Source organism: Cebus imitator, unplaced genomic scaffold (genome assembly GCF_001604975.1).
Source record: "Cebus imitator isolate Cc_AM_T3 unplaced genomic scaffold, Cebus_imitator-1.0 Scaffold98, whole genome shotgun sequence".
Taxonomy (NCBI): Eukaryota; Metazoa; Chordata; class Mammalia; order Primates; family Cebidae; genus Cebus; species Cebus imitator.
In genome coordinates this window covers 1,086,275-1,100,700 of record NW_016107413.1, presented here as the reverse complement: position 1 = coordinate 1,100,700, position 14,426 = coordinate 1,086,275, and the positions used below count along the sequence as shown (strand labels likewise).

Sequence of the window (14,426 nt, the reverse complement as noted above, 5' to 3'; positions counted from 1 at the left end):
AGCCCATCAGACTCATATCAGATCTCTCAGCAGAAACCCTACAAGCCAGAAAAAGAGTAGGGGCCAACATTCAGCATTCTTCAAAAAAAGAATTTGCAGCCCAGAATTTCATATCCAGCCAAACTAAGCTTCATCAGTGAAAGAGAAAAAAAATCCTTTACGGACAAGCAAGTGCTGAGAGATTTTGTCACCACCAGGTCTGCCTTACAAAAACTCCTGAAGAGCTTCCACTAAACATGGAAAAGAACAACTGGTACTAGCTGCTGCAAAAACATGCCAAATTGTAATGACCATCGATGGTATGAAGAAACTGCATCAACTAATGGGCAAAACAACCAGCTGGCGTCATAATGGCAGGATCAAATTCACACACAACAATGTTAACCTGAAATGTAAAGTGCTAAATGCCCCAATTAAGAGACACAGAATAGCAAACTCAATAGTCAAGACCCATCGGTGTGCTGTACTCAGGAGACCCAACTCATGTGCAAAGACAAACATAGGCTCAAAATAAAAGGATGGAGGAATATTTACCAAGCAAATGGAAGGCAAAAAAAAGCAGGGGTTGCAACCCTAGTATCTGATAAAATAGACTTTAAATCAACAAAGATAATAAGAAACAAGGAGGGTATTACATAATGGTAAATGGATCAATGCAACAAGAAGAGCTAACGATCCTAAATATATACACACCCAATACAGGAGCACCCAGATTCATAAAGCAAGTTCTTAAGAGATCTACAAAGAGACTTAGACTCTCACACAATAATAGTGGGAGACTCAACCCACTGTCAACATAAGACAGATCAAGACAGAAAATTAACAAGGATATCCAGGACTTGAAGGCAGATCTGGACCACGCAGACCTACTAGACATCTACCAAACTCTCCACCCCAAATCAACAGAATATACATTCTTCTGAGCACCACATCACACTTATTCTAAAACTGACTACATAATCGAAGTTAAAACACTCCTTAGCAAATGCAAAAGAATGGAAATCATAACAGTCTCTCAGACCACAGTGCAATCAAATTAGAACTCAGGATTAAGAAACTTACTCAAAACTGCACGGCTACATGGAAACTGAACAACCTGCTCCTGAATGACTACAGGTATTGATCGACTTATCACCTATGAAACTTATGACCATTCGACTTTACGTCCACAATCGCTAGCCACGATTGCTCCGCCTCTGGCAGCGCAAACGTTGCCCAGCTCGGCGTATGACAGTGCAGACCAGCTTCCGGCAGCACTACCATCTCTGTGTGCACCATTTCAACTGTACATATAGCCTACTCAACTTACGACCAAATCGTGTTACGACCGGCCCCGCGGTTCCAACCGCAGTCGTAAGTCAAGCACTAGCTGTACTGCATAAATAACAAAATGACGGCAAAAACAAAGATGTCTTTGAAACCAATGAGCATAAAGACACAACGTACCAGAATCGAGGACACATTTAAAGCAGTATATAGAGGAAAGTTTATAGAAAAGGCCCACATGAGAAAGCAGGAAAGATATAACACTGACACCTTAAAGTCCCAATTAAAAGAAGTAGAGAAGCAAGAGCAAACAAATTCAAAAGCTAAGAAAAGACAAAAAACAACTAAGATCAGAGCAAAACTAAAGGAGATAGAGATTTAAAAAAAAAATCCTTCAAAAAAAAATCAATGAATCCAAGAGCTGGTTTTTTTGAAAAGATCAACAAAATAGATGGACCACTAGACAGACTACTAAAGAAGAAAAGAGAAAAGAATCAATAGATGCAATAAAAAATAAAGGGTATATCACCATTGATCCCACAGAAATATAAACTACCATCAGTGAATACTATAAACACCTCTATGCAAATAAACCAGGAAATCTAGAAGAAATTGATAGATTTCTGGACACTTACACCCTCCCAAGACTAAATCAGAAAGAAGTCGAATCCTTAAAAAGAACAATAACAAGTTCTGAAGTTGAAGTAGCAATTAATAGCCTACCAACCAAAAAAAGTCAAGAACCAGATAGATTCACAGGCAAATTCTACCAGAGGTACACAAAGAGGATTTGGTACCATTCCTTCTGTAACTATTCCAAACAATTGAAAAAGAGGGAATCCTCTCTTATTCATTTTATGAGGCCAACATCATCCTGATACCAAAACGTGGCAGACACACAACAAAAAAAGAAAATTTCATGCCAACATCCATGATGAACATCAATGCAAAAATCCTCAATAAAATACTGGCAAACCAAATCCAACAGCACATCAAAAAGCTTATCCACCAAGATCAAGTCGGCTTCATTCCTGGGATGTAGGGCTGGTTCAACACATGCAAATCAACAAACATAATCCATCACATAAACAGAACCAAATACTGCATAGTATTCCATAGTGTCTGTGTGCCACATTTGCTTTATCCAGTCTGTCACTGATGGGCATTTGGGTTGGTTCCAAGTCTTTGCTATTGTAAACACTGCCGCAAAAACATACCTGTGCATGTATCTTTCTAATTGAATGATTTATATTCCTTTAGGTATATACCCAGTAATGGGACTGCTGGGTCAAATGATATTTCTGGTTCTAGATCCTTGAAGAATTGCCAAACTATCTTCCACAATGGTTGAACTAATTTACAATCCCACCAACAGTGTAAAAGGGTTCCTATTATTTCTCCACATCCTCTCCAGCATCTGTTGTCTCCTGACTTTTTAATGATCGACACTCTAACTGGAGTGAGATGGTATCTCATTGTGGTTTTGATTTGCATTTTTCTAGTGACCAGTGATGATGAGCTTTTTTCCATGTTTGTTGGTGGTGTAAATGTCTCTTTTTGAGAAGTGTCTGTTCATATCCTTTGCCAATTTTTTGATGGGGTTGTTTTTTTCTTGTAAATTTGTTTAAGTTCTTTGTAGATTCTGGATATCAGCCCTGTGTCACATGGGTAGATTGCAAAAATTTTCTCTGATTTTATAGGTTGCCTGTTCACTGTGATGATAGTTTCCTTTGCTGTGCAGAAGCTCTTTAATTAGATCCCATTTGTTTATTTGGACTTTTGTTGCCATTGCTTTTGGTGTTTTGTCATGAAGTCTTTGCCCATGCCTATGTCCTAAATGGTATTGCCTAGGTCTTCTTCTAATGTTTTTATGGTTTTAGGTCTTACGTTTAAATCTTTAATCCATCTTGAGTTAATTCTTGTATAAGGTATAAGGAAGGGATCCAGTTTCAGCTTTCTGCATATGGCTAGCCAGTTTTCCCAACCCCATTTTTTAAAAAGAGAATCCTTTCCCAATTGTTTGTTTTTGTCAGGTTTGCCAAAGGTCAGATGCTTTTAGATATGTGGCATTATTTCTGAGGGCTCTGTTCTGTTCCATTGGCCTATGTATCTGTTTTGGTACCAATACCATGCTGTTTTGATTATTGTAACTTTGTAGTATAGTTTGAAGTCTGGTAGCGTGATGTCTCCAGCTTTTTTTTTTTTTTGCTTAGGATTGTCTTGGCTACGTAGGCTGTTTTTTGTTCCATATGAAATTTAAAGTAGTTTTTTCCAATTCTGCGAAGAAAGTCAATGGTAGCTTGGCAGGGATGGCCCTGAATCTATAATTTACTTTGGGCAGTATGGCCATTTTCATGATATTCTAACCATGAGCATGGAATGTTTTTCCATTTGTGTCCTCTCTTGTTTCCTTCAGCAGTGGTTTGTAGTTTTCTTTGAGGTGCTTCACAAACCTTGTAAGTTGTATTCCTTTCATTATCTTTGTAGCATTTGTGAATGGGAGTTCACTCATGATTTGGCTCTCTATTATTGGTGTATAGGAATGCTTGTGATTTTTGCATATTGACTTTGTATCTAGAAACTTTGCTGAAGTTGCTTATCAGCTTAAGGATATTTTGGGCTGATACATTCCATCGATACCTAGTTTATTGAGAGTTTTTAGCATTAAGGGCTGTTGAATTTTGTTGAAGGTCTTCTCTGCATCTATTGAGATAATCATGTGGTTTTTGTCTTTGGTTCTGTTTATGTGATGGATTATGTTTTGATTTGCATGTGTTCAACCAGCCCTGCATCCCAGGAATGAGGCCGACTTGATCTTGGTGGATAAGCTTTTTGATGTGCTGTTGGATTTGGTTTGCCAGTATTTTATTGAGGATTTTCGCATTGATGTTCATCATGGATGTTGGCATGAAATTTTCCTTTTTTGTTGTGTCACTGCCACGTTTTGGTATCAGGATGATGTTGGCCTCATAAAATGAATTAGAGAGGATTCCCTCTTTTTCAATTGTTTGGAATAGTTACAGAAGGAATGGTACCAACTCCTCTTTGTGTACCTCTGGTAGAATTTGGCTGTGATATCTATCTGGTTCTTGACTTTATATGGTTGGTAGGCTAAACAAGGAAGAGTTCATGTCCTTTGCAGGGACATAGATGAAGCTGGAAACCATCCTTCTCAGCAAACTAATACAAGAACAGAACACCAAACACTGCTTGTTCTCATTCATAAGTGGGAGTTGAACAATAAGAACACATCAACACAGGAGGGGAACATCACACACAGGGGCCTGTCGGGGTGAGGGGCTAAGGGAGGAATAAAATTAGGAGAAATACCTAATGTAGATGAAGGGGTAATGAATGCAGCCAACTGCCATGGCACATGTATATCTATGTAACAAACCTGCACGTTCTGTACTTGTACCTCAGAGCTTAAAGTATATTAAAAAAAAAAAAAACATATTGAAGAATAACTCTAGCAAAAGGTACACAAGACGTCTACACAGAAAAGAATTCTCTCATTACTTTAAATGAATGAAAAGATATGCTAGGTTATTTGGCTATAAAACTTAATTGTAAAGATGTCAATTTCTCCCAAATTTCTTTATAGGTTCAATCAAATATCAATCACAATCCCAATTTTTAAAAGTAGTAACCAAAACATAGATGCTAGTATTTACATGGAAATCCAAAGGCCAGGAATAGCCAAAATAGTCTTGAAGAACAAAGTCAAAAAATTTACACTGATAGATATCAAGACTTAGTGCAGTTATTAAGATAGCATTAGGCCTGGTATGGTGGCTTATGCTTTTAATCCCAGCACTTTGGGAAGCTAAGGTGGGCAGACTGCTTGAGCTCAGGAGTTTGAGATCAGCCTGGGCAACACAGCAAGACCCTGTCTCTACAACAAATTAAAAAATGAGCCAGGCATGGCGGCACATGCCTATAGGTCCCAGGTTACTCAGTAGGCTGAGGTAGAAGGATCACTTGTGCCCAGGAGGCAGAGGTTGCAATAAGCTGTGATCACACCACTGTACTGCAATTTGGATGACAGAGCAAGACCCTGTCTCAAAAAAATAAAAAGACAAAAATGAATATGGAATGGAAAAGAATCCAAAGCCAGAAACCATACATAGAATCTACTAATTTACAAGTCAGTGAGATAAAGGAAGATTTTTTTTTCCTTTATTCTTTAGAGACAGAGTCTCTCTCTGTCGCCCAGGCTGGAGTGCAGTGGTATGATCTCGGCTCACTGCAACCTCAGCCTCTCAGGTTCAAGCATTTCTCCTGCCTTAACCTCCCAAGTAGCTGGGACTACAGGCGTACACCACCATGCCCGGCTAATTTTTTGTATTTTTAGTAGAGACAGGGTTTCACCATGTCAGCCAGGATGGTCTCGATCTCCTGACCTCGTGATCCACCCGCCTCAGCCTCCCAAAGTGCTGGGATTACAGGCATGAGCCACTGCACCTAGCCTAAAGGAGGATATTTTCAATAAATGGTGCTAGGTCAACTGGATATCCATTACGAGAAAAATAATGAAACCTGACACTTGATCTTATACATATGTAAACATTAAACTCAGCAAAAATATAAACCAGAAGATGAAAGATAAAATGATACATCTAAAAATTATGGAAATATTGGCCAGGCACAGTGGCTTACGCCCGTAATCCCAACACTTTGGGAAGCCGAGGCAGGCAGATCACCTGAGGTGAGGAGTTGGAGACGAGCCTGCCCAACATGACAAAACCTCGTATCTACGAAAAATACAAAACCCTGTCTCTACAAGAAATACAATGGGTGTGGTGGTACATGCCTGTAATCCCAGCTACTTGGGAGGCCGAGGCAGGAGAGTCACTTGAACCACAGAGGTGGATGTTGCAGTGAGCTGAGATTGCACCACTGCACTCCAGCCTAGGTGACAAGAGAGAAACTCTGTCTCAAAAAAAAAGAAAAAAAAAATATGGAACTATCTGGCCTGATGGCAGGATATAAATACTTCCTTACTGGAGAAAACACTTGCTTCTTGGGCTAGAAAGCACCAGCAGGCACCGGAAAAATCTGGGAACAAATTTTACTATCTTTCCACATGTTCCTGCTTTTAAAGATTGGAACTATTCTCTCCTTTGTCTTGCCAATAGTTAAGATTTATGGCTCTTTGTTAAAATACCATTTAATCAAATCCACTGCTGCGAAAGAAATACTTCTGAGGTGAACCCTCCCAGGTGATGGGTAGAGCACATGTTAACAAACTTCTGCTTGTTTTTCTATTGTTAATCAGACTTGTATTTTCAGGAGAGTGTCTCAACTAAGAAGCTAACAAGGGAAAGAAAAATAATTATGTTTTTTCCCTTACAAACACATATTCCAACTAATGATTTATACCCAGATCATATAATTACCTCTTAAAAATCAATGAAAGAAAGAAAGAAAAAAAAAAAAAAAAAACAGAAAATTCAGCAATACTGCAACCTGGGTGACACAGTGGCAGTATGTTACAAGAGAGTATCCACATGGCCAATACATACATGAAACAAATGTTCAATAGCAGACATTAAGGAAACACAAAATGCAAATTAAAACCACAATGAGACAGATACCACTAGATAGCATCAGAATGCCTAAAATTAAAAGCCAACAATACAATGACTGCAAAGAACAGGAGCAGGAGCAACTTAACTGCTGGTCTAAGGTTAGTACAACCACTTTTCAGACCATTAGGCACTATCTTCCAAAGCTGAATACATGCATATCCTATGACCCAACAATCCCACTCTTAGAATACACTCAACAGAAATTTGTACAAATGTGAATCAAAAGACACCAAAATATTCATAGCAGCATTATTCACTAGACAAAAAACTGTTATCCATGTACATGTGAATAAACAAATTACAGTATATTTACACTAATTAAATACTATATGGCAAGAAAAATCAACAGAGTATACATCATAAAAAATGGATGAGTTCCATAAACAACAGCGAGGGAGCAAACACAAGAATACACCCTGTATTATTTCATTCTGTGGTGTCAGAAATCAGAAAATGATTACATTTGGAAGAAGAGAGGTACTGATTAGAAGGGGGATCAAGGAGGTTACTGAAGTGCTAGCAATGTTCTACTTTTTGATCTGGGTATTGGTTACAAGCATGCGTTCACTTGTGTTATTTCATTGGGCGCACTCTTGTGATTTTGGCAGGTTTCTGACTGTATCCTTTACTATATTAATAAAGTATTACTGGTAGACAATAACATTCATTTAAAAACATTAAATTAGGTATTAAGAGTACTATTAACAAGCATATTTGATAAAGATTATTTTCTTAATCATACCCGTTATGATAGATGGCAAGAAAATATGAAATGTAAACACTTTCCACCAAATGCGAGGAATAAGAATCTGTTCCCAACCAAAATAATGTTTTTTTGTGTATGTCCCTGTTTGCCTGGGACTGAGGCATTCTTTGGACAATTGACTTTCAGGAAAGTCCCTGGCAAACATTAGAGCAAGCCTCACTTTGTCCCAAAGTTCCCCCTCAGTCCTATTAAAACAAATAAAAAATTAATACATCCAATCTGGCAACTTCTATCTAGACAATGATCATCCTATTAACGATCTGTTTAAATATCTTTAATGGTACCCTGAATTCTAAAAAAAAAAAAAAAAAAAAAATCTAATGACATTCAAAGTCCACCTAGTCTTATTTCGTATTTGCATACTACCATGTTACAGCTTGCAGCATAACTAGACAGTCTCTTGTTCCTGAAACATTTTATTCTTTGTCTATGTCATCCTCTTCATCTGAAATACTCTATTATTTCCCCCCATTTAAATCCTAATTTGTTTCTTCAAACTTCGCCATCACCACAAAATATTTCCTTATTTCTTCTAAATTAGTTCCTTAATTTCTCCCTCTTCTGAATTCTCATAGCATTTCAGTTATGTGGCTCTCATGACAATCTCTATACTTTATTCAGCATTATATTTATGTATCTCTGTGAATCTCCCACACTGAACTGCAACCTCCCTGGGACACTCTTTCATTCACTTATCTATCCTGAGAACATTTATCACAGTACCCATGCAATGGAAAACCAAATGCTTGAAAAAAGATGAGAGCTGTCATATAAGAACAGCTTCTTTATCTCTTCTAGAAAGTATCTGTCAAGCCCGCTGAGAAAAATAACTCAGTTCCATTGCATTTTCCCTCCACTCTTTCTTTTATGTACCTTTTAGGCAAATAAACTTCCTTTGCTACAGGATTCAATACTTTTCATATACCCTATATAAATGAACTGAAATTCAAGATTAAAGAACATAGACACAGTTTCACATCATAATTCTTAGGTGGTTGGTCTGCTTTCTCAAGCTATCAAATGGTTTTCTTAACTAAAGAAATAAGTCTACTGATTTAGACACTCTTACCTTCTAATTTAGCTAGAAGACTTGATTCAGTTTTATTCTTCAGAGTTATCGAATCAGTAATAATAAATTCAGAACTCTTTTCATCTGACATCAAAGGTTCTTTGAAATGAATATTTTGAACAGACTACATGAAAAAGAAAATCAAATAAAGTCCAATAAATAGTAGTAATACTAATTTCTTTTACTGTTCAATATAGTAAAGTCTTATCTACATATAGATTGCTTGTAAAATTTTCTGTTGTAATGACATGTAGACTCACAAACTTCCAGCAAAAGTTAATTGCCTGAATTACTAGTTAGAGCAATGCGAAGGGTCATAACCATAAATCTGGCCAATTTACTTTCAGTGGATATATTAATCAATTGCTAAAATGTATTTCACTTAAAAATGCAAAGGGTTGGAAAGTTTGAATTCAACACAGAGTATGCCTCGTGACAAGAAAAAAAAATTAAGTATTTTGTTACTGTGATTGCTATTTTATCACCAAAAATAACATGTCAAAATTAATATCAGTATAACTTAAGACAGTAGTTACTCTAAATCCAGAAAGCAATATTTTTGACACAATTATGCACTGTTCTCTAGGACAGCCGGGATTAGAAAAAATTAATATTTAAAGTATAGATCGTGAAAGAGAGAGGCATTAACAAAGAATATAAAATCGAAAAGACCCAAATCATGATACCAGGGGTTTAACTCAATTATAGTAAGAGCATAGCCACTAAAAATCGCAATGTACCATGAACTAAAATTATTTCCTTTCTTTGAAGTCCACACAAAGTTGCTCTGCCATTTCAGGAGGTCAGGATTGATTATTTATATCCTCACCCCTGCCCCAATACAATTTACTCTCTCATTTTTTTCTAAGATGTCTTACCAGAATCATATGATTAAACGTAACAAAAAACAAAACTTGGGGGCAATAGCTCCCCGAGTCATGTATTCCCAAACCCAGGGCAACTAATCTGCTTAAACACATCCCTTATAAATATTACTTCATGATTCTCTTAAGAGATTGTTGATCCTGGCTCTACCACCTTGACCTTGGAGAAATAAAAACTTCCCACTGGCAGTCCCACACCTCTTGGAACACTACTGCAGACATATGAACTACTTGTAAGTCCTTTCCCCAGAAAAAGCTCCCTGAATCCTGATCCTCCCAGATCAGGAACCCTTAATTCATATAATGATATAGAATTAAAATACCTTTAAATTTCTCAATTCACAGGAATCATTTCCACTTGGTTTAGATCCAGGCACAACCAAATCTCGGCATCCTGATCTAGAGGTCTGTCTTTTACCCATGAAACAAAATAATTTTAATATTAAATTTGAAAAAAAATATTTTCAATGTTTTTCATCTTAAGTTGGCTTTTTAACAATATACATATTTTATTGAAAAAAATCTCTTAAAAGGACATTTCTTAAAGTGACATAATTCCAATACAAGGGTGACTTAGCTAACAAAATTAGTTGCTGGGCAATGACAAAAGTGACAGAGATAGGTGGTTCCCTACTTCTTTATTATCTAATAAGCAACAACTGGAATCAAGGTTAGACTGTGGGAAACGCAAAGTATATAGATGAAAATACATTTCTGATTACAAATAGGTAAAGGATAAGAACCGGGGCATAAGCACTTCTGTGGGCCTTCACAGTACCTAGCACTGTCTATCAATAATAGGAACCAAGAAAATGGCTGCAGTTTTTCTGCTTTTGTTTTTAATTTTTGGGAGTGGGAGAACATTTCCTTTATTCTTGAGCTAGGTATTTGAAATAGAGACAAACAAGATGAAATGACAGTGATTAAGACTTCAAAGGTTAACCTTGATGACCAAAATGTTCTTTTAATGTCAATAATGTCAATGTTTAGTCAAGTCTAAATATAATAGAAATGTAATTATAAAAGATGCTAACTAAAAAAAGTCTGTTGTATTTCTAAAGTTAATTTGCAAAATAGTTCTCTGGACTGTAAGGAGCCTTTTCCAACATAAACAGTATTATAAATGGTGATCAGAATTAAGAATAGACCAAAAAAACTCTCCTTTAGCTGAGCTAGATGCTACATGCCCATTTCTTAACAGGGAATAAACATGCAAATTGAGGGAAGGGGCACACACTGGATGTAATAAACAGTATTTCATCTCTACCTAATTGGTCCCACTTCTTGAAGGCTTAGACTGAAGCAAAAGAATGAATAATCATCTTTCCCACTAACAGTGATTCTCCCCTGGAAATATTCGTAGCAAATATTTGTTCCCAGACCTCCTTCCACCCGTTACAGAGACTCTCAAACACAACAGCAAGAAATTCTTATTAGAGAGCCTACCCATAAGTGAAAAATCCTCAAATATCAGTCTTTTAAGCTTAATGCTGACTTAATATTTTTTCCTATTTGTTCCTTTAATGAATACATTTAATGAGTGAAAAAGCAAAGTCATTTTCTCCACTCATTTCTTTGTTCCTGATAGCATTTAGACTTATTATCTTCTAAAGCTGAATAAAAATTTAATCATAATTACTATTACTCAGTAAAAGACTTTAAGACCATTCTGCCATCAGTCTTCACATATGGACAACAAATCTTAAAAATTAAAATTCAACATACCTTTTTATAAAACTTGGTACAACTGAATCATCCCTCTTCACATCATAATCTGGGCTATTTAGAAGGTTAACTGGGACTCTTCCAAATGGGCATGACTAAAAATATTTTGAAAGATTGAATAACCAACTAGGAAATAAAAACCTAATTTTCACCACCTTAATCAAGCAGATTGAAAATAACTTACCTGTTTAGTTTTGTTAGTGTGTTTCAATGGATTCCGATAACCTATTTCTGCATCTTGTGGGGGCATGTTCTCCCTAAACAGAAAGAAAATACCCCCAATTTTTCAAAGGATAATATTAATATGTACTTCTACTCTACTGCGAAAAAGTATTATCACATATATGAAAACATACACGTAGCTACATGTAGTTACATTAAAAAACACACACGTATTTACAGAGAAAACTGCTTTAGTTTCCTTACCCATATAAAAACCTGGCTTTAGTAGCCTGTCCTCTGGAATCACAACTGTTGACCTTATTCTGTAAATGCCCAAGTGAACTGGAAAATGATTCTTGGGCAGTTAATACTGCAGACGCTGTAAAAATTTTGAAACTATGATTAAATTTGTAAGAAATAAAAAAGTACAAAAAAGTAATCTTGCAAATATTTTAAAAGTCAATTCATAGTAAATACTTGTCCCCAAGTAAGATATGCAGACACGAAGATGTTACCAAGATAATTCTGTAACAACTTCTTCAAATTCTCTTAAATTATATAACTATTCCCCCACAGTAAAAGCACATTCCCTATTTCTAAAAGCAAAAAAAAAAAAAAAACCCATTCTCTTGCTTAGAGCTGTTTTTCATGTGTTAACAAAAAAAGCTTAGCAAAAAAAAAAAAAGATAAATTTGCACAGGATTGTAAAGACTTTTTTACTTCTCAAAGTCTTACCTCCTTTACAATTTAATCTTAGATTTTGACCATTCTACAATAAATAATATTTTTCTACAAAATACTATCCTGAATCTTTAAGTACTACCTATCACAGAAAAGCATTAGTATACATTAATATTTACATGATAAAGTCTTCTTTTCCTCCTCTGAAAGCAGCTGCTTTTTTTGAAGGTTTAAATTCCGGAGGGCAATTTCTAGCATTTCTAGTGGTACTGCTCCGCGTTCTACAGCTTTTTGAAGAAGTTGTTTACTTTTGTTAAAATTACCTAACAAAGCAAAAAATCACTGTCATTTTTAGCCAGTAATTTTCACCCACCACCCAGATACTTATTCATCAGGACCTAGGAAAGTTTTAAAAAGACTTAAGCAAAAATATTTATTCCAAGGCTCATGTACTTTATTTCACAGGCAAATAAATAATCTCTCACTACTTCTGCAGATAATCAACTCTCCTCTGATAACAATATATACCAAATAGTTTCCTTGAAATACGTAGCTGACATAATTGTGGATTAGTTTATCACTACTATCCACTTTCTGAAGTAACAGAAGTGTTAACAAAGCAGTTACCAAGAGGGGACAGCAAAGGCCAATCACAACAGTTAGAAACAGGAGTGTATTCTAGATGTTAAAAAACTGCCAAGAGCACCAGTCTCTTACAACATGCTGTAATAAGTATCATTCATAGTGACATTTAGTTAAGGGAAGAATGATATCTTTTTTTAAAAGCATCTTCCATCAAAAGGATTTTTTGGGAAAAAACATAACAAATACAGATTAATCTTTAGCTACAGCACTCAGCTATACCAACCTGCAAAAGAATGCAGAATAACTGAGAAACTATCATAATTACCTTTCTGAGTATGGTCAAGTTACCAAAAAAATTGGTAAACTTACACCTAGTATCTGACTTATAAATATTAAATGTATACATCACATATCTTACAGAATATTATCAACACTTATGGGAACCACTGAGCTATGCTATGCACTTGGCACTTAGGGTATAAAAATGCTTATGAAATGACCTCTAGCTTCTGGTAGTTTACACATTTTTAAAAATATATTTGATAGTGATTAAGCCTACATTTATTGAATAGTGGTAGAATTTCATGTATTGTGTATTTTAGCGCAAGGAAAGAGAGAAAGGCTTAGATTAGAATTAAGAAGCTTCATTAATGAGAGCTTAGTATTGAGATCAGAGATTTAAAAATCTGGTAAAAATTGAAATGTCCTCCCCATCCCTATAAAAATACATACACATCAGACTGTACATAGGATTTCAGGGATGTTGCATTATTTCCTGATAGCCAAGCCATCAACTGTGCTCAAAATAATCACAATCTGACCACACTGCATTACTGTACAATGCATTTGACCACACTGCATCACTGTGCATTACTATCACATTACAGATAAAGTGGTACAGATAAAGTTCGTCTGTTTTACAGATAACTCAATTTAAGAATTTCAATCTTTATGTGTGTAAAATTTGTGGTTGTTATTGAGAGGCTACAATAAGGAGAATGGAGAGAAACACGTCTTGCCAAATTTTCTCTAACAAGCAAGAAGGCATCAATTTTTCTAACCAAGAAAGGGATAACAGTTTTAAAAAGTAACCTGATAGTACAAAGAACAGACTGGAGAAGACGATGACCTATTCAGAAGTCATCTGAATAGGTAAAAATTCAGGGTTCTCAAATCATTTCTGAGCTATATAATTCTTTTCTCCAGCCTCAATCCTGGAGAATACTCTCCAGTGACTAATCCCTGCTATGGAAACCATCATGAGGATTCTGCTAGGGTGAATATGTTTATCACTGGCATTAAATTGGATCACAGTTGCAGAGGAAACAAGGCAGAGGGAGAATGGAAATACCTGGCCAGAGGGCAGACTGTGTATTCAAAGGCCCCAGAAAATGAGAAAAGACTAAGGAAAAGCCAGGTTAAAAATGTCTGAGGAAGAGATTATCATGGTCCTACCCAAAAAATCCAGACTATGAAGAACCAAGTGAGCAAGAAAGAATTTCTGCAGCAGTTTACTTTTTTATTTTAAAGAACTATCAATTAATGCTACACACACTCTCTCTCTCTCTATCTCCCTCTCTCTCTCTATAGTTTACTTGACCACCAAGTTATAAGTTATACAGCTATATTTTTATGTACATTTTGGTGCTATGAAGCCATAGCATAAGAAAAGTTTATGTAAGCTCTAGCTTAAATAT

The 14,426-nt window shown here is 36.0% G+C and overlaps 1 protein-coding gene across 5 annotated transcripts in view; it reads right to left on the bottom strand.

Moving 5' to 3' along the window:
* TTK (TTK protein kinase) overlaps window positions 1-14,426 on the bottom strand; it is a 56,682-nt gene that overhangs the window by 28,357 nt on the left and 13,899 nt on the right. For all 5 annotated transcript variants that reach the window (XM_037741297.1, XM_037741295.1, XM_017536416.2 and 2 more), the window contains 6 exons: window positions 12,324-12,467; window positions 11,728-11,842; window positions 11,486-11,558; window positions 11,302-11,396; window positions 9,900-9,987; window positions 8,693-8,816 (listed from right to left, as the gene is read on the bottom strand). In XM_037741297.1, coding sequence (XP_037597225.1) covers window positions 8,693-8,816; window positions 9,900-9,987; window positions 11,302-11,396; window positions 11,486-11,558; window positions 11,728-11,842; window positions 12,324-12,467 — 639 coding nt within the window. The remainder of the gene's footprint in view (window positions 1-8,692; window positions 8,817-9,899; window positions 9,988-11,301; window positions 11,397-11,485; window positions 11,559-11,727; window positions 11,843-12,323; window positions 12,468-14,426) is intronic.